Consider the following 20,391-nt stretch of genomic DNA (forward strand, 5'->3'; position numbering starts at 1 on the left):
ATCTCCAGGATTGAATCCCGATCTTGCTCTGATCTAACTGTTCTTGTTTCTCTGGCTTTTGTAGATTTCTGACTCGATCCACGCGTTCAACTCCATCTGATCTCTCTCGACCCACGCCGCCTCACCTCATCTCGCCATGCTTTTGTATTCATACATTTTCTTATCCCTGTCTGTATCTTCTCATCTTGTCTCAGAGTTCATCAACTGACACCTCTCTTGGCTGCAATCTCACTTTTTTGTGTGCAAGACATCAGTGGTAGACATGTGACACATTGAGCTTACACAAAAAGGTTTAGCCATCACCCTGGTTTCATTTACTGAATGTCAGTTTGGGCAACACGGCCATGTTGTTATGTGACATACACTTCCAGCTTTTAAATCCATCCAAATTGAAATGGATTTGACCTTAACCTTGCTTTTATATTTTTTGAATTGCAGTGTACTTACTGTCAGTATACAGTACTTGTTTATTAACATTTAATACTGCATGTGCATTTCTGCGTACATGGTGGAGACTGAAAGCCTGGCGGGCTGGATGGCGTTAAGGGGGAGAGGGGCAGCGGGGTGGACAGAGAGTATAATCTCTTTCCTGCAGTGAGGGAGGTGGGATTTTCCCAGCAGGCAGTGGGCATGATCCCAGGCGTAGCGCAGTGCGGGGAAAGGGATCACAGAGATGACATTCCCACACTCTTGACGGTTTCACACAGGGTAGCCAAGCCCACAGCCACTAACCAGCTGACTGTGAAATCACCACCAGGACTACTGTGAGTCCATCACAGTGGGAGGGTGGGATGAAAGAGGAAGGGAAATGTTCAGGAATGGATGGGAGGGGAAAGAGAGACATGGAGAGGTGACATTCGGAAGAAGCAGCATGACTGTATGATCTGGGTTTATTATACTCATTAAGACTGACTTGATACCTACGGCTCTTCTTTGTCCAACTGCATCTCTCTTGGCTTTGTCATGACAAGCTGACTCTCTCTTTCTGGGCTTAGAGAAAAAATATTCTTTTTGTCTTTACAGTGGAAGGCAGACAAGTTGGAACACTTTTTACTGAGCAGAAGGAAATGAAAAGGTCTGGTAACCCAAATACCCAAAACCCTGCTCTTGGAAAAAAACAAACATGTTGTTGATTCTATTCAATGAATGATTTCATTTTATGTGACATCGCACATACGTTTCTGTAGAGACAGTGTGGTGGTTTCAGCATCACCATCTCAGCAGTGCCTAATTTTGCATAACTCATTAATTTATTATTGCAGCAAAAACATTCCCCTGCAGCAATTTCCCCACTATAAAAGAGAGATCTGTAAGACTGAACATTATAATACAGTACAATATACTGTTGACAGGAACTCAAACTGCAAACACGGTCTAATTATGGGGGCCTAAAGGATAGAGAAGCAAGCTTGTGCGGTTCAGATCGCTGGACCGGCAGGATAAATCAGGTGGGAAAAGTGAAAGACAAAGCTTGCCCCTCCCTCATTACCACCACTGAAGTGCCCTTGAGCAAGGCTCTTAACTCCTCCACTGACTCTTTTTACTGTAATATGAATTTGTGATTCATGGAGGTACTTTCCTTGAGCTGAGAAAAGCCATTAAAAAATCTGTGATGTCTTGGCAATGTAAAGTCTTTGGGCAGAGTGTGAACCTGTGCGCAGGGCCAAACTCACAATTCTTATTGGACTGAATAGGCGGCATCTTTATGTTCACTATCTAGTTGTATTTAAAATCTATTGCTTAAGAGGTGTCTGCAGTAATAAAACATCCTTGAATAGACACATCCCAAAATTCCTTCTTTTTTTACTTGCTGAGATAACGATGTTGATAACACATCATAACTTTGTGCGGCAGAATTTTCAACCAGTTCTTTACGTTTAGATCAAAGCAGAGCCGAGCTGAGCCGAGCCGAGGTGATAAAAAATCTGTGTCTACTACAGAGTCAATTGACCTGGGTGTAAATGCAGAGTTTACACATTCCCATTGCACACAAAAGCCAGATCTTAGCATGTATAAGTGAGATTTTTGACCAGCTGAAAAAGGTTATAAGTTTGTGCTACAAAATAAACAAAACATATGACCTTTTAATTCGTCAGCCTTAGAGGAACTAGTACTGAAGGTGGATTTTTGTCTGCATCTTGACTGAGGAAGGCTTGTTGTTAGTCTTCTCTTCCAGTCTTTATGCTATAGTGAACTGATTAACTTCTGGCTTCAGACCAGATTTGGTGTACAGACATTAAGTGTTGCATTGATCTTCTTTTAACACATTCAGCAAGAAAGTGTTTTTCCAAGAAGGCCAAACTATTCATTTTAATCAGGGTAATACAAAACAAATACCGTTTACCTCCACAATGTTGGGGTGGAAGCAAATATAACCAAAAACGATCTGCATGGCTATAACAATAGAACTGAGAATATTTGTTTTTTAGGGTAATTTGATTAATTTAGGCTTGAAAATTATAAACAGGAAAAAATGTGAACTAAAGAGTGGTGTTTTTTAATGGAGTTTTTTCCTCCATAATGGGTTGTAAAATACCACCAGAACCTGTTCTTTTGTGGCCACATTGCCTGATAGCAGTGGCTGTGTGCACTCTGATGATAAAAGCCATAACATAAAGGTTTGTTCACAAAGCAGAGAGTCCACCACACTACACTTTAATTAAGTCTCCTAAACAGCCTTCAGTGCAGATGTAATAAACCTCACATGAAGCAAATGAAGTCTTGAATGAACGGTCTTAGTGGCCGAGCTCATTTCCAACACACTGAATAGACAATCCACTGCATTGTTAGGTCTGTTCCAAAGGAAAACTCCAGATAAGTTAAGGCCAGAATGGGGTTGGCTTTAAACAGTCACTCACTTTTTCAGATAGCGCTCAGTAAACGATCGGGCTGCTCTGGCCATTAGACTGATGATTGTGAAAGCGCCCACAGTGTTTTTATTTACAAGTCCCAACTGTCAACAACATTACTGTGGGCAATTGGCAGTCCCCATCGCTAACTTTTTAATGAAGTGCTATGCCAATTTTTTTGCCTTCTTGGAAAGGTAAACAGTTCTTGTTTACTCTAGTGCTATTTTGGAATAAATTGTTATATTTTGTGTGAAAGCTTCACCATCCCTTCCTGTGCCTGTCTTATTTCCGATGCTTTTCTGAGCAAGCTCTCCTCTACCTGAAGGTTTCTCTCATTTGGGAATTGGTTGGTGTGCGAGCATAGCTGGATGTATGATTAGGCTTGGCAGGTTAGTGATCTTAGCAAGCAGCAGGGAGAGGTATGACATTTATTTTTCAACCCCCCGACCCTGAGAATGAAAAATGCATGTCTCAAGCTTAGCCAAGGCGGTTTGGGTAATCATTTATGCTAGTGTCTCCAGTCCCATGACTCGACCTTACTGGTCAGGTGTCTGACGGGTGATGCATGATCCCTTATACACCCCTTTCCCCACTCCCCCTCTCGCCCTGCTCCTGTCCATATCGCCTCCTTCGCATCCCCAACAGGACACTGTCAGTCTGTCCCTCCTCTGATAAGCACCTGTCAAGTTCAAACCTTGACCCGGATAGAGCTCTCTGTCCTCAGCTCCTCTCTGCCTCCCTCAGCTGTCCCTAAGGTCTTCTTTCACCTTACTTTTGACTTTTACGGCTACCTCTAAATCTTCTCCTTGCCTCTATTCTCTTTATATATCTGCACCATCCATTTACCGAGACATACAGCTCTTTGTCATATGCAAAGACACATCATAAATTACATGTAACACAAACCGCGGTCTCGTGCGAACAGACGTGTCAGGTAACTATTTGATGGATAACGTTTTGAGTTATGCACACTGAGATCAGTTGTGTGGGGGGAAAAAAAACTTTGAAAATCAAAGTTTAATAGGTTGATTCAAACGCTGTGTAGGGTTTTAGCTGATGGGCAAGAATGAATTTCCTCCAGAATAATGAGGATTCAAAAGATGGCAGGAACAGCTGTGATTAGTGTCCTTGCATAACAGTCTAGAGCAGATACCTTTTATGGAACGGGTGTAAAGCAGGGGGATTGATAGTGATCCTATCCAGATGGATCCAAATGAATGAGGTGGTGGATTTGCTACCTCTACAGCCCTGCTTCTTTGTGTGTGTGGTGAGAGCAGAGGAAGGAGATTTGGTTTGTGTGTGTGTGTGTGTGTGTGTGTTAAGGAGAGCGTGACAGGACCACAGCGTGCTTGTATAAGGCCAACTTAATTCCAAGAAGTAAGGTGCTGCAGTCTTGCATAGGTCATGGAAAACCTTGGAGGAAACCAAAGAGGTCAAAGTGAATTCAACAGGGAGATGAGCGAGAGAGAGAGAGAGAGAGAGAGAGAGAGAGAGAGAGAGGGAGAGAGAGAGAGAGAGAGAGAGAGAGAGAGAGGGAGAAAGAGAGCGAGAGAGAGAGAGAGAGCAGGAAGAGAGATAGAGCCCAGCTGGTGACTTTGGCGTCTTCCTAAATTATAATGTACACTCAATTTACTCTCATTTGCTGTGAAATTAGCTGGGAAATTTGTTTAGATCTATCCCCAAGAGATAAGAGAGGAAATGGGTTGCTGGACTGTTAAGGGTTGAAAGGTAAATTATACCAATACACTCACTATAATCTATAAGCAGTGGTGAAAGATGTGTTCAGATCCTTTACTTAAACAACAATATGTCATTTTCTAAAAGAAATATAGTTGATCGTCGAGTCTCATCTAAGGTTGTAACAGAATGACATTTTCTGTTATAACCATCACAGAAGTAATATCACTCACAATAACCCATAGAGGAATGAAATCAGTAGGTTTTTTTTTCTGTTTAACAAACATGTCTGTCAGGACAAACACATGTCTAGAAAGGTACATTATTGTTGCTTTGTGTAAAACTAAAAGTATGTAAATATTATACATAATGTATCAATAGTAAGGGTAGAGCCTTGTCTCTGAGATGTAGTGAAGTAGAAGTATAAAGTTGCATAAAATAAATACCTCAAATTCCTTCTCAAGTACAGAACTTGAGTAAGTGTACTCGAAATGTACATTCAACCATCGTCTATGAGGACATTCTACATGACTGGAAACGCATGTGATCCTAATTTACCAGTTTTCTCTTTCATAGCAAAGCGTACTTAATAAACTACCTCCAAGTTTGAAGGAGCCATTGCGACTGTCAAGCTGACAGAAGGACTGAGGAAAAGGTCTGCTGGTCATTTAAAGGTTGGTTTACATTTAAAACCCAGGGAGGCTTAGCACAGAGAAAGAACACTGCAGGTGGACATAATGCTGTGTCAGACGTTTGGGCTCGAGCCAGCTGTTCTCTTTATTCTCCCCCCTCCCTCCGCCTCTTCTGTTATTCCTTACTCTTGCTGTTTGTGTGTGTATGTGTGTGTGTAGCTGTGTGTGTGCGTGTGTATATGTGCATGTAGGCGCTCATGCAACCTACAGAATGCACACACTTCTGATTACCCATGAGGCTATTGCTCCCTATTAACCTTCCCCTCCTTACTCGGAGTTCTCCTCTGGCTCATAAACTAAAGCACAGTAAGACTTTGAGAGATGGGGGATGCCAAAATATAGTACCCTTGTTGAACTCTGACCCCTAACTACTGACATGGAACCTGTCCAAGAGGCTTTTTAGCCTGCTGTTAGTGCATATGGAGGGATTTCTGCCAGAATTACACTTCTACTACAGCTAGCCAGGCGTCAATCAGCCAATACTTTGCCGGGTCTGCAGTAGAGACAGACCCCGTTTAATAGAACTAATCAGATCTAAATGATTTTGCACCAGAAGAAAATTAAACTGATGATATGCTATTAAAATGTCAGAATTAGACCAATTAGGACTCCCATTCTGTAGTCTGTTCTATTGAAATTCACTGAGTACCTGATTGTCTGCTGCATCTGTAATCGGTCAGGATCTGAAGCTGAGAACGTTGTTAGGCTGGTGCCAGCAGGGACGCCTTCCTCGAAGCGGATGTGTTTTGGGTTCGTGGGGAAGTATGGAGGTTCGTTGACGTCCTGGACAGATATGGTGACCCCAGCTGTCGACTGGAGTGAGGACTGGATGCCGCTGGCTAGATGGGCCTGGTTGGACACCACCACCGTCAGCATGAAGGCGCGGTTCATCTCAAAGTCTACTGGCTGGAGGAAGAAAGAAATTAATGACAGCTTGTGAGAAGTGAGGGTTCAATTGGAATTCAGGTAGTTGAAAAATTGTGGTCCTCCAGTCTTTATTACCTGGTTAGCACTCAAAAAAGGTTTGAAGATAATGAAATCCAGCATTAGGAGTCTCATGAAGCACCATAATACTCGAGGTCTTTCTTGGTCTCAAAACTAAATGAAAGTCTATAATGCTTTTATGCATGGTTTTTCATAAATCTGGATTTTTAGAAATGACATTTTAGGAGTGCCTATACTTTGCAGGTTTTACATTTTATTTTAAGTATCTTGTGCAGTGTCAGACTGGAACTGGTCTTGGTCTTGTCTTGTTCAACCCTTGAGTCTCAGTCCTTTTTATCCTAATAATAAATACATTCTTTATTTAAAACCTACAGTCTTTATCACTGATTTACAGGAAAGGAAAATAGAAAAAGAAGCCAATTATCCCCACTATTAGTATTATTATTATTGTAATGACTTTTTATGAGCATGCCATGTCAAGTATTCAAGAATTTGGAGTGTACTATAAATAATAATATGCTGTGCATAGTGTTAAAAGCCCTGTCAACATTTCTCTTTCTGTCTGTGGCTGGGGAGTAAGCGTTGAACCCTGTTGATGATAAAGGACATCATAAATGAACAGATGTCATGTCAAGTGGTCCCCTGATGAATTGGAGCCATAGTCTCCCCAGACAACTAACCAACACACACACACACACACACACACACACACACACACACACACACACACACACACACACACACACACACAAGTCCTGAGCAGAGGCATCAAGGCTTAGACTATTCATAGGTTGCTGTCATGGTTTTGCCTTTTGAGCATGTGTGTGTGTGTATGTGTGTGTTTATGTGTAATCTACAGGGGGTTGTGCCGGCTGAGCCTAAACCAGAGTGACAGTTCCGTGCTCTCCTAATGAAGACTACACGATCAGGTTCAAATGACAACAACAACAAGCGAGGAAATGAAAAAAGAGAACTAACACGCTGCTCGTTGGTACTGCTGGCACATTCCTAAACAGACGGATGGGGATTACCAACGCAGGCTTGTGTCTGCGCTGTTTGATGCTGATGTTAATGATCTCGGGCACATCTGTATGTTGCATTGCCTGAGCGTTATGAGTGGACAGAGTGGCAGCACGGCCTTGAAATAAAGAAGCATTCTTAATCAGGCAGCTCGTTGACAAGGGTACCGGAGAGGATGTGTTTGCACATGTGTTAGTTGGTTGCATGTGTATAGCCGTGCACGTACGATATGAGCTAATGTGAGCACATGGCTGTGTATTTGTGTGTGACCCCAGGGTGCACTGGGAACCTATTAACAGGCAAGCCATGCTCAAGGCTCTTTGATCTGCAGCCAATGGTATTCAGAGGATGGGGAGGTCTAGAGTATAGCTGTAGGCGAAGTAAAACACACACACAAGTGCTCAGACACACACACACCCTGAGGGAAGCCAGAGGGGTGAGAGGTCAATAACACGGCTTCCATCGTTTGCCCATGAGCCATCACATCTTACATCTCCCCTGTATCGCTTCCCTCGTTCCACTCTTTCCCTTTTACTTAATTTGTTCCGCCGCACTTCGACTTCCCACCCCATCCTCTTCTCACCTCTGCCCCCTCTCCCCGATCTCTGTGATCTATGCTCTCTGCGGTCTCTCTCAAATCCTCCAAAATCTGTCCTCGCCTCACTTCTCTCCTCCTCTCCATTTCCCCCTGTCATCTTCCGTATTTATCATAAGCCGTGATTTACATATCTTAATGACTCATTCGAACCAAGCAGCACTGTTTGTGTGTTCTTATGCGTGCTTGTTTGTCTACTGGCTCCATTACCGTGCGGGAAAATGAGAATGTGTCTCATGAACTCCCTGGAGTGCGGTGTAAATGTGTGACATGTTCTGGTTAAGACCTCAGCCCTTGTTTACAAAGAAGCCCAGGTCCCTCATGGGGGATTGCCCCATACCTGGTTGTCAGTGTGATTCGATGTGGTAAAATAGGAACACCTAGGTATCCTTCTTATGGCTTCTTGACTTCACCGAAGCGAGCTGAAGTCGCTCTGTTTACTCGTTGAGACAGTCTATTTCTTGTTTCTTCCCAGGGGGTGTCCTGTCTCTTATTTTATGATTTCCTGATAACCTCCCATGGGTCTCTATGGAGGCTTACGGCTACCCGGCTGCCTGCTGAATTTTACATCAGGGAGTGAGAGGAATGGATTATAAAAGGCAGTCATCTAGAGATAATGAAGAGAAGCAAAATGCCAATGCTCATTGCTCAGGCTGCTGTGGGAATTACAGGGAGATGTTTTCGCTATTTTTTAAACATTATTGTGGGATGTGAGATACGACTCACAGGAGTCAGCTACAGGAGGAGAGAACCCCTGGGTCCTCTGGGTCACGCAAATAAACAAGCTATTTCTACAAAAACATGCAACATGATATGCACATTAACAATGAGTCACTCATGGATGAACACAGGAATACAGATGCTAAAGGTCACTCAGCAAGAAACCCGTCTACACACACACACACACACACACACACACACACACACACACACACACAAAACACGAACACACGGATGCACACACATTAAGTCAAATATCATAGAGATTTTTTGTTGTCCATGTCATGTAGTTTTGCCAAATGGGTTGTCACCCTCTGGCTAAACCTCCGTTTGAACACTTGAACAGCAGGTTGTTACAAGACATGGCTTTGTTGTTGATGTCATTTACCCACAGCAGCTAGACATTATGAGTGTATAAAAAACATTGCCTTTGTAATTGAGAAATCAATACCTAATTTGCTACAGTGGTCTCGCCAGCCATTGTGTTTAAATCTATGCGTGAGTGTATGAGCTGTTTCTGAAGGGCGCAGTGGCCTACAATCTCTCATTTGGACATTAAGGGGCATGTGAAAGGCAAAGACCCCAGCCTGTCCCCATTTACCTCTCTAGTCTATTATTATCATGGCTTGTGTGTAAATCCAGAGGGGATTTGACAGGCGGCGTAGAAAGAGAGATGTTTCTTGCACTCTGACCTCTTTAGGGCCAGAAGCTGAGCATGTTCTGGCATCTTACCTTCACCACGGTCACCATGCCATCGTTGCTGACAGGGTCAGTGCGGATGGTGAAGTGCCCTGAAGGGTCCCCGCTGATAATCCTGTAGACGGCGTTCCAGTTAGGAGAGTGCTGTTGATCAGCATCTATCACCGTCAGATTAGCCACCACAACATCGACCCTGTTCTCTGGGACCTCACCGGAAAACTGCAGAAAGAAGAATAAAAGTTTGCCTCGTGATCTGTTGCTTCAAAACATCTTTATTTTGACTGTGATTCAATGAGCCATTAGAGTGTGGCAATTTCTACAAAAAGCTGCTGAGTTCCTATCTCTCTCTTCCATTTTCCTTCATAGAGCCAGTCCTCCTTTCAGGTTTTCAGGTAGAGTAAGTTTAATGATCTTGCTTTTACCACAGTAGTAGTAAACAAGCAGTAAACACGCGCGAGCACATGCACATGCACACAGGGGCGTTGTTCCAGTTTCAATGTTTTTTCTTTTTCTGCATTTCAAGTGCCCATCCTCAATGAGCAGTAATATTTCATTCCTCTGAAAGCCAGAGTGACAAAGGAGGACAGAACGGATGAGCAGAAACGAGCCAACAGTGGGGTGGGTTAAAACAGCTGTTTGAGCTCATATGAGTGGCGTTTACTTGTCCCCGTGCTGTACAAACACATGTGCTTTGTCCTGATAAGCCTGATGAGGAGTGAGCTGCTGTCTGTCATGTGTCTGTTATGGTGGGGATTGATCAAAGCTGTACAGGCTCAGGGGATAAAGCCCACAAAGACGAACCAACTACAGCAACGACTGCACGATTACCCTGAAAATAATTAAAAAAATAGACTGCAACCCCACCTCCACAAACAATCCATCAACTCTTAACCAATTGGGTGGGGTCACAAGGTGAGCATGTTGGCGTGTCCTCAACTCATCTGGGGGCAACAGGCATGTAGCACCGTACAGTCACCGTGGGTAACAGGCGTGGAAGATCCACTGAGCCGCTTATGTGAGTGTAGGATATCAAAGAGCAAAGCCCCAGACCAAACACTCCAACAGACCATAATACCCTGCCTGGCAACCCTCGCATCACCCAGCAAACAGCCGACAGCAGCGGGCAGATTAGGGGGCTGTGTCAAGAGAGCTGTTCAGAGACTCAATGACATTCTTAAGACAACAGACAAGTCCGGGTGGTCCTGATGCACTGCCTGCATTGGATAAGTAGGCAGGCTGTCGTATGTTTGTGAGTGTGCGTGCGTAAGTGCGTGCGCAAGCGTGTGTGTGAGTGGTTTATTGCTGTGGTATGGTTCAGGGACTCCCCAATGCCACTTCAATAAAAGAAAACTTCAGAGATGTCTCTTGAGCTCCTAAGGGCCCTTGAGCATCTTATTTTGCAGTACACAGTAACAACCGAGGGGCAAGAGTTAACCAGATCTGATGGAAGACTTTGAAGGGTCCACCACTGCTCTTATTATCAATACCACACTCTTAAAGGCATTCAGAGCTCAGGTAATCACAGTCTTATTTATTTTTCCCATTGGCAATCTTACCTGGTCTGACAATTTTTGAATTCCCTTAACATAAAACTCTCCATCGTCAGTACAATCACTTAGCTAATTAATTTCCTGACGGATCACTGTGTAAACAACAACTTTAAGTACACAAAAAGTCAACTATGAGCCTCAAAGACCTTCACTGAAATTAAATGTCATCTGTTATTTTAAAATGCTGGTGAAGCATTCAGGCTTGAACTGTACTTGAGCAGCTCTGATTTATAAAAACTGAAGTATAGATTTCTATTCAGCAAACAAAACAGGAGGCAAGAGCATTGAAAAGCTGACAAGCATTCAGATTTTATTCAATTTTTCTAATGCGAATTTAAAGGGTGTTTTTTTTCCTTAGAAACACAAGTTTGTTATAACGAATATATTCTATATATATATATATATATATATATATATATATATGTTCATATATTCAATTCAATTCAGTGTTTTTTCAGATTCCAGCTATTATTTTAGGACAGTCAGCTTTGATATGTGGAAAATTACTGTCAAGAATGGATTGTGATTCAACATGTGTGATTTTAAACACGGAGCATTTCAATCTCTTTTGGAAAAACCTTGCCCTTGCTCTTTTTCTTTCTCTCCCTTAATGACTTAATAGCTGAATATTGTGTCGATTCTTACTCTTATTGGTTTTGGTAGCATACTGCAGCGGGGTTCATTTCAACAATGAATTGTTGAATGTGTTGTCTTTGAGCAGAGGGTCAGATTCTCTCTGATCAGGTAGTTTTTCTTCCTGTGATACTGAACACTGCCCCCACGTGCTGGACTGAAGAGAAGGAGGGGGAGCTGTTTGATTGTGATTGGCACAGAGTCCAGTTGGCTTTCTCACAGCACTTGACAAAACACCTCTTGCCCACACCCTCATCCTTCTGTCACTATCTTGGCAGCGAGGGGAAGACTGAAGGAGGCACTGGGAGGAGAGAAGTGACAGGGAACTTCATCATAGGAACTTTGTGTGGATAGTCAAGGAAGGAGGCCAAAGTAAGAACTGCAGTGAATCCTGTGCAGAGTTACCCTTGATTGCACGATTGTAGGTCTGTATGTGCAACTATGAAACACCCCCTACTATGTCAGATACAGCAGCAGTTGCAGTACTGTAAGCATAAACACATAAACACTTAATCTAATCTATCTGTATCACAGAAATAATGCAAAGCATGTATGCAGGCCCGAATAAGCACCCAGAGCCTTCACATTTGTACAGAGGCACCACCCGTTGAAAAATAGGCCAGCCTCTGATAAGCATGATGAAATATTAATCATCAACATTAAAGACAAATTCCCCAAACTTTATATTTCTGGGACACGTTGAAAGATCTATGGGGTTTATTGCAAACACTAAATATTTGCATAATGGCCTGCATTCTCAACAAATGGCTTTTATGTTATCCTACCACTAAAATGGGTGATTTATGACGGGAGTTGGTAAAAGTGCTCAGCTCATCGTGGATCCAAAACCTCCACTAAAGTTTATCATCAATATCCATGATGGTATTAACTTCTCTCTGTGGCGATGATGGAAATGCACTTAAACACGGTGCAATACAGTGAGAGAATATGAATCTATTACCGGCCACTATCATCAATACACCGCCATCAGCAGAGAATCTTAAATCAGGGGGGGATGCCGAGTCAGGAGAGGCCTGTGATTTACAGCAGTGCATGTCTATTCTTTATCACTGCTGCTGTAGAAAATAGTCTTTCAAAATAATCTTTCATTCTTTCTCTTCTCCCAATCATTCTCTCATCACTTTTCTCTCACTTCATTTTTCGTCCTGGAGTCTACATGGTGATCCACTCATCAAGTCCTGTTCCCTCTTTGTTCTCTTCATGCTCACCACCTCCTTTGTGTGTAATTTTTTCTTTTTTCCCCTGCCCTCTCTTTGTACATTTCCTACTGCGTGTGATGTAGCAGCTCTCTGATGAGCTCTACGGCTGACACATGCTTACCGCCAGCGCTAACTCATCATCATAGGGTCTTAATAGCCCCCAGGGCAAATGCTAATGCTAACTCCTCTGCTACCACCTCAAAGAGCCGAGCCTACTGTACTGCTGATACCGCCTCGGCCTCTCTCTGTGCACTTGCAGAGCTAAGCACCTTATCTACCCAACAGGCCCGTTGCTCTCATCACTACTGATAGGAAAGCACACATACTGAATAATTCTGACACCTGAGGCCAAACTGACACCTCGAGAGATCTTTCATCATAACACGAAATTTGAATGCAGACACGCTTGACTCCACTTTTGACCATCTTTACTTCTCCAAACACATGCATGTCTCTCTGCCACTTCAAATAAAAATTTGACTCCTGAGAATTTTATTTAAAAACCATGCAAATAATAGCTCTGAATTTGTTTCCACTTTCCAGCTGTCAGTGAGAAATAGTGCTGCCACCTCAGCTGTTCCACTCGCACATCTAAACATAGCAGCACTGAGAGAAACGACCCGGGTTAAGGTGAAGTTCAGCAAAGAGTGGAGAAAACGGAAGTAAACTTTTTAACACCACTGCATCTCCCGCTTCACGTGCTCATTTAGCGACAATGTTGCTGCAATGCGCCGCACTGATACATTACATACAGTACATTACTTTGGATTTTTAAATTTTTCCTTGTTCTCAATAATGACCTTCTGTGATGTAATTATCTTTCTAAATATGGTCATCATGACAATAGTTGGCTGGCTCTACTTCTCTTGCTGATGAAAGTCGATAATATGAATTAGTTTTTGCGTGTGTGTGTGTGTCTGTCTGTGTGTGAGTGTTTGCATCCTCTACAAGTACCCTTTGCACTTCATAACCCTCACTCACTGTCCGGTCTGCAACAGTAATTTCTTTTCTCCGTTTTGTCCATCCTCTCTTTAGCCTTTTCTGTCTTTTACTCCAGCACACTCACAGTGATTTCCACCCTCTTCACTGAATCCCAAACCCTCTCCTCCTCCAAATTACCCTTTCCCCATTCCCTTATTTGTAGCCAACTCACAGTTCTAGAGGTCAGCATGGGAGGGTTGTCGTTGATGTCCGTGACAGTGATGATGGCAGTGGCTGTGTTGGAAAGGCCAAAGTTCAGGTTGCCCTCCATGTCCGTGGCCTGCACGATGATGGTATACTGGGACACTTTCTGTAAAAGGAAGAAAAAGAAAAGAAATAACACACTGTGCGGTTATTCATCTGCAAAGAGCTCTCTCTCTTCTTCGACTCTACAGCAACATTCACAGACTGTGACTCCCCGAGGAACAAAAATCTGAGTATGTTTTCTGTTCTATAGTAGCTGTCCACAATGTTATTTGAAACAGATTCACAAGGGCGAAGTCTCCATTCGAATGAGACGAAAACCTTCTCAGCGGAACGTATTCAGACTTGACACCATCTGAAGGCTGTACCGGGAAGCCTCCCCATGGGTATGTCATCAAAGCAATTCCTTATTCAGTGCCACTGACGGACAGATGTGAAGACAATGATCCAACTGACAGAGATTAATCGACTATCTATGGAGCAATAATATGAGAGAATGATAAATGCCATTTCTTCTGAAATGACACAGTATCACTTCACTGAGAGCTGAAATATGATGCTGTTATTGGTATTTTTGTACTTGGGTGCATTTGTGTGCTTCTATTCGTGCGGTTCCGTTCCCACCCTCTTTCCTTGCCTCTCTTCGCTGGCATCCTATGTCTCTTCTTCAGTCCCAGGGTGCAGTTAATGGGCTGCAGGAAGGATGGAGCCCCGGAGCCGACTGTCTGGATAGTGAGTCTAGTCACTGAGATTCCCAATTACATTCCCACTGTCTCTCTCACCTGCTAATTACTGAGTAAATATCCCAATTAGGCCAGGACGCCACATCGGGAGGATTAGACAGCTCCTCTCAGTTCCCCTCATCGTGATGCTAGACGAGACGCTGAACTCCAACCTTGTACACACACGCTCATTAACACCCGTACGTACACACAAGCACACAGAAACGTACACACACACACACACACACACACACACACACACACACACACACACACACACACACACACACACACACCTCTCTTTCTCCATATCTTGTTTGGAGGCAGCGCTTGCCCACTGTCCCATCAGCCAGTGCACGGCGTGTACACAACACTCTCAGTAATTAGACAAGGGAGTAATTATGTAGAACTCTTCTGAACCTCTCAACATTGCTACAACACGGCATGCATACCCAGCTTCCTCTAAAGGACTGAGGTCTTTTACTGTCAACAAGCTCTTGAAAGTCCAATGCAGACCAGTGGAAACCTTTAGAAGAGAATCGGTGTGGGAGTTTATAAAGTAGAGGAAGAAGACATTTCAAAAGTAAAGAACAGAGGAGAGGATAAGAGACAGCAGGGGATGCAGCTGAGGCGCAAGGGAGGACGACTACCAAAAATAGATGCCTGTTTTTTTTTTTTTTTCTTTTTCTAAATCTAACACCTCCAACACCGCTGCCCAAGAAGAGAAGAGCAAGATGCAGAAACTTTCAAAGCTCCAAAGGGCTAAAGTGCTGACTATAAATGGACCTGGAAAGCACCACAGTGGGCTGTGTAGCATCTTCCTCTAAAGTTTATGTACAGTACACAAGCTTGGACTTTTTTTTTGTGCAAGATTTGAGACTTCTTATCTGATCTCAGATAACAGAAAACAGAAGTATAGATTTGTATGCTACAGAGTGTCTGGACATTTAAGCTGGTCCTCACTTCTTTTACAGGGTGTGTGAGTGATAGGTCTTGGTTTCAAGGCGAAAGTTAGAATTAGGTTTTGGTTTAGACCAGCTTTCAGGTTTCGGTCAGACATGCATTGACACTGGGTATTAACCTGCAAGGTGGCTATGTTATCTGGTTAATTACATGTGTACATGGAGCTCTGCATTTGCATCTGGAATTTATACATAATGTGAGGTGCAACTCTTGCTTAATAGCACTACGAGACAGAGTTATGTGACATAACAACTTGGTGAATTCTTTGGCCAAATTTATTTGCATTTAAACCTGTCATCCAATCATAACGCGTCAACTGATCAATTTTGATTTAAAAACAATCTGCGTTAATTTAATCTTTCATCATTTAATTATAGATCACATTTTAAAACATTTTTCTTTGACAGTTTATTGTGTTAAACCCTGCAACTGAATTGAACTTTTTTTTTTGGCCACTTGGAGGCAGCAGAATTAAGAAACAATGACATAATGTTGCCTTTCAAAACAACCTTGTGGTGTTAGACAAAATATATGCTACTGACAAAAAAACCCCTCTCTTACAGTACAATTCTTTCCTCATAATACAAAGCCAATTTTTAAAAGTATTTTATATCAAGCATTGTTTCCATTGCTCGAAGTCTTCTTCTTCCCTGCCTTTGTTGGCGAACTGCAGCATGTCTTGGCAGCATGTACCACCGCCACCTGCTGATCAGCGGAATAGTGTGAAACCATTGGTGGGCGAATAAATGGCATCACCTGCATGCACATACATGTATGTCCTCATTCACATGCATCCACAGGAGACCTTTAAGTTGGTTGTTTGGAAGTTTTCAGCAAACAGTTAATTATTTGCATTTCTGCAGTTATGGAGCAACATTATAATTGATTTGGAGTAATGTCTCTGGCCAACTAAGTCCAACATCCACTCTCCTTCAGCTCTACCAACTTTTGAGGGAAATCACTCTCTCTAGCTGTTAAATGCTCCACATAGCTAACTAGCTGCTAAACATATTTTTGTTCATCAACTGATTAATTCATTAATTGTTTTAAAACTACTGATGTTAAAATGCACTTCTCCATATTCTGATTCCAATATAGATTGTATGCTAATGTGGCATGTGAACGCGTTACGCATACATTTTGTTGGTGAATGTGAAAAAGCATTGCCTGTCCTTTCGCCAACAGCACACATATGTCTTCCAGACATTGGCATGATTTATATTGGAAAGAGTAGTATGGGGAGCTTTTGCTAATTGGGAAAACGTTGGCTAGACTTCAACCAAATGCCAAAGTCTCGTCAGCGTCTTCCCAATTATGTGTGCTATCTGGGTTCCTTATCACCATCACTGAGGAGCCTTTGAGCAATTTCATAACCCATATCAGCTGCAGTGGATCTGCTCAGAGGCCAACTGATCACACAGAGGTTGTACTGGACATCACATCCAGCTGTGAATGTGTTGAACACAGTGATAATGAGCTTGTTGCTCTTGAGAAAGAGCTGCCAATGATACCACCCTGGATAAATACATAGTAGGTACGGCTTTTTTCAGTCGTTTTCATAAATAAGGTGGTGTAAACAATTGTGTGTGTGTGTGTGTGCTTGTTTGTGTAGTGGGGGTAGAGGTTTAATCTGACACCAGGGGTGACTGGATGGATTAGCACCTTGCAGAAAAAACAGGGTAAAAATAAGCAACAGAGATTCAGCTGGGACATTTTAACTCCCCCTTCCCCTCATACTTCTCTCTCTCTCCCTCTGGCACCGTCATGTCTCATCCTGCCTCTCTGTCTCCAGCACCCGAACTCCATTGCCAAATTCACACTCGCTTCCTCCCAACTCATTGTAATACCCTGTCTGCCCAGCTCTGTTTTTGTTCTACTGCTCCCTTCAGCCCCCCCAAATGCCTGTGTTTTATCGAGTGTAGATGTGATTATATGGGCTTTTGTGTTTGTCTGACAGGTGTCAAGGGCATTCTATCTCAGATATTTTCACTCGATCTTTACTACAAAAACACACAGACACAGACAAACACAAACACATACACACAGACACAGACACACACCCACACGCAACACAACACAACACAACACAACGTGAACAGCCCACTGTAGCGTGATGTGTTGTTAATAGGTCTGTCACTGGTGACAGTTTGGGAGGATGATCTGTCTCGGAGATTTCTTTGCAGAGTTGTCACTGGCACATCCATGTCGTGAGAATAAACACATTTGGATCTTGTCACAACTTTTATAGCTCTATAAACAAGGTGACCGCAGAAGTAGGCAATTTACTGTAAGAAAAAAATTATGAGCTGGTGTGTGTGGTGACAAATGGGTAGAAAACATTTGTAACAAGCATCACAGCATGTCATCATAGTTAACAGTGCTGTTAGGAACTGTGCTCCCTAAACAAAGATAAAGGTGCATCACCTGGCAGCTATAGTTCATTTAGACTTTGTGGACACTACTGCAGTGTTCACAGACTTAAAAATCAATAGACAGTCGTTATTTATTCTGACTGTTTTGATTAATTTTACACGGTTTTATGGCTGCACTTTATGAATACTTTGGGATAGAGAAGACCAACCTCTCGATCAAGACCAGGTGCCACAGTCACAATGTCTCCAGTCTCACTGTTGATTGTGAACATGTTGGGTATGGGGCTGTGCGGCATTTGGGAAAGGATTCGATAGCGCACCATTCCGTTAGCTGTAGTGTTGTCGTCAGCATCGAACGCTGACACGTGCATCACAGGTGTTCCTGATGAAGGAAAAATATTTGTCAACACATGAGCCCAACTACCAAGCATGCTGTGACAAAAATTAAACAGTAAGTCCAGTACAACATCCATTAGATTATATGTGAACAGATTTATTTAAGCCTTAGTAACACCTTTCAATTCAATAAACTCCGAGGTTTTGCTGCTGCAGCCTTATATGGTCTGACCAGTGGCTTTTGGTGGCTGTTAGATAGCATTAACTTACTTTAGATGGCATTGTGGTACTCAACTAAATCTGTTTCCTGACATTATGACTGATTTCTTCTGTTGCTATCATTATGTTTTATGTCACAGACAGACACGGGAGATTCAGTGTCTGTAGTTACCTCTTGAGGCAATAACCATTCCCATTTATCAAAAACATACATAACCTCACTTATATTCTTTAAACCTATAATTGTTCTATAATCTATAATTGCTTTCCCAAAATAAATGTGTGGCTGTGATAATTTTGTGCTTTTGTGCCCCTTGTTGGATAGTTTAAAAGTTAAACAATTGAGGCAGAAGCTACAAAATGCTCTCCACACAATGTACTACTCTGCTTAATGAAACATCAGAGAGAGTTTAACAACAGATATGGTATTGGAAATAATCACACCTGATATTGGTTAATGCACACATAAACATAGCTAATAAACTACCTAGATGTTCCATAACAGCTTCATAACAATAACAATAAAGCTAATTGATCTTTGAAGATGTATTTCAGCAGAGAAATACTGGAAACCTGTTCTGTAATTGACAAATATAAGCACAGTTATAGTGTATAACGTGCAGATAAAGTATAAAAGTGATCAGTTTTTAATGGTCTCAAATGTCACATTAAATTCTGCATTTACTGGATACACTGAGCAGGCTACAAATATAATGGTAAGCTCTTTTGCACGTTCTACAAGTAGATTTTGATGACAGGTATTGCAAAGCCTCCTTTCAACAAAGCTCTGTGTCTATATGCAAGTCCACCTAAAGTCCATTCATTCATAAGGGAAACTCCATGACCTCAGGTTTTTTTGTAAAATGTCCCTTCTTTTTTCAGTCTGGATGATACCTTGAGTATGAAAAGTTGAACATTCATATCGTTTGTGGCAGATTTCTGATAGATCGTTTGCACTGTGTGCCACAAGAATTTAGCGTAACAAATTATCTAACTGAATGAATGTAATACAACAATTTCTATACTTAATCAATGTGAAAAGTTTGATGGAATATGCTGACATTGGCCGAATGTTAGCTTTGTAACATACATAGTGAATGCATAACATTAGTGGTTCATATGTAGTTGCACAAATTAAAATTGTCTAAATGTTTGTTGACCCTTGCTTGAATTGATCTTACTGTTAGGAACCTGTTCTGTAAAAAAAAATCTCTGACTACAAGCACAAGTAGGTGCAGACATACAGTACTGCATATGCAGAGAATGAGCAACTATCTTTCCATGAATGCACCACTTGTTTGCTGCCTCCACACACTCATATAGCTCTGTGGGATCACTGCCTGTCACCCAATCTCTCCATCGCTCTCCCTCTTGCGCTGCCTCTCTCGCAGCCGATTCTAATTGCCAGAGATAGTGATATCATGCCAGTGACAGCCCCTGTCCGAGGATAATTGTAACCGCAGCTCCCATTTCAAACTTCATTACATTTCAAAGCAACATTTGTCAATGACTTGGCCAGAGGGAGCACTCTAAAGGCCTCTCAGCGAGACGAGAAAGAAAAAAAATGGGAGTGGAGAGGGAGGGCGAGGAATAGAGAGAAATAGAGGACAGACTCCGTATTTGGTTTGATTCCAAGTGGAGTGACTATCAGTCCCCCACCCTTCACTTTTTTTCTAGAGATGGAGGGATACAGAAGAGGAGATGAAGAATCACAATGTGTCACACATCGCCAGGGTAATTTCATTAAGCTGCACTCTTAGGGGGTTTAATGTGGACCCTTTGTACGGGCGTCCTAAGCTGTGCCTGACAGGATTAGGTCCCCATAATGACTCTTTAATTTGCAAACTAATTCAAGTCTGTAATTGGCCTTCCATTGAAACCACTGGAGCTCTAAATTCCCAAACTCTCTTTTTTTTATGATTATTGTTCAGCTGAATGTCATGCATGCCACAGAGACTTGTCTTCTGTGTGGGACAGGGCTGAAGGGGGGTGGG

General features: G+C 42.4%; 1 protein-coding gene across 2 annotated transcripts in view; it reads right to left on the reverse strand.

Moving 5' to 3' along the window:
- The window catches only part of LOC115585174 (cadherin-4-like), a 244,167-nt gene that overhangs the window by 13,786 nt on the left and 209,990 nt on the right, over window positions 1–20,391 (reverse strand). For both annotated transcript variants that reach the window (XM_030423358.1, XM_030423359.1), the window contains 4 exons: window positions 18,052–18,224; window positions 13,754–13,891; window positions 9,231–9,416; window positions 5,868–6,124 (listed from right to left, as the gene is read on the reverse strand). In XM_030423358.1, the coding sequence (XP_030279218.1) occupies window positions 5,868–6,124; window positions 9,231–9,416; window positions 13,754–13,891; window positions 18,052–18,224 (754 nt within the window). The remainder of the gene's footprint in view (window positions 1–5,867; window positions 6,125–9,230; window positions 9,417–13,753; window positions 13,892–18,051; window positions 18,225–20,391) is intronic.

The sequence above is a fragment of the Sparus aurata genome, chromosome 7, assembly GCF_900880675.1.
Source record: "Sparus aurata chromosome 7, fSpaAur1.1, whole genome shotgun sequence".
Lineage (NCBI taxonomy): Eukaryota > Metazoa > Chordata > Actinopteri > Spariformes > Sparidae > Sparus > Sparus aurata.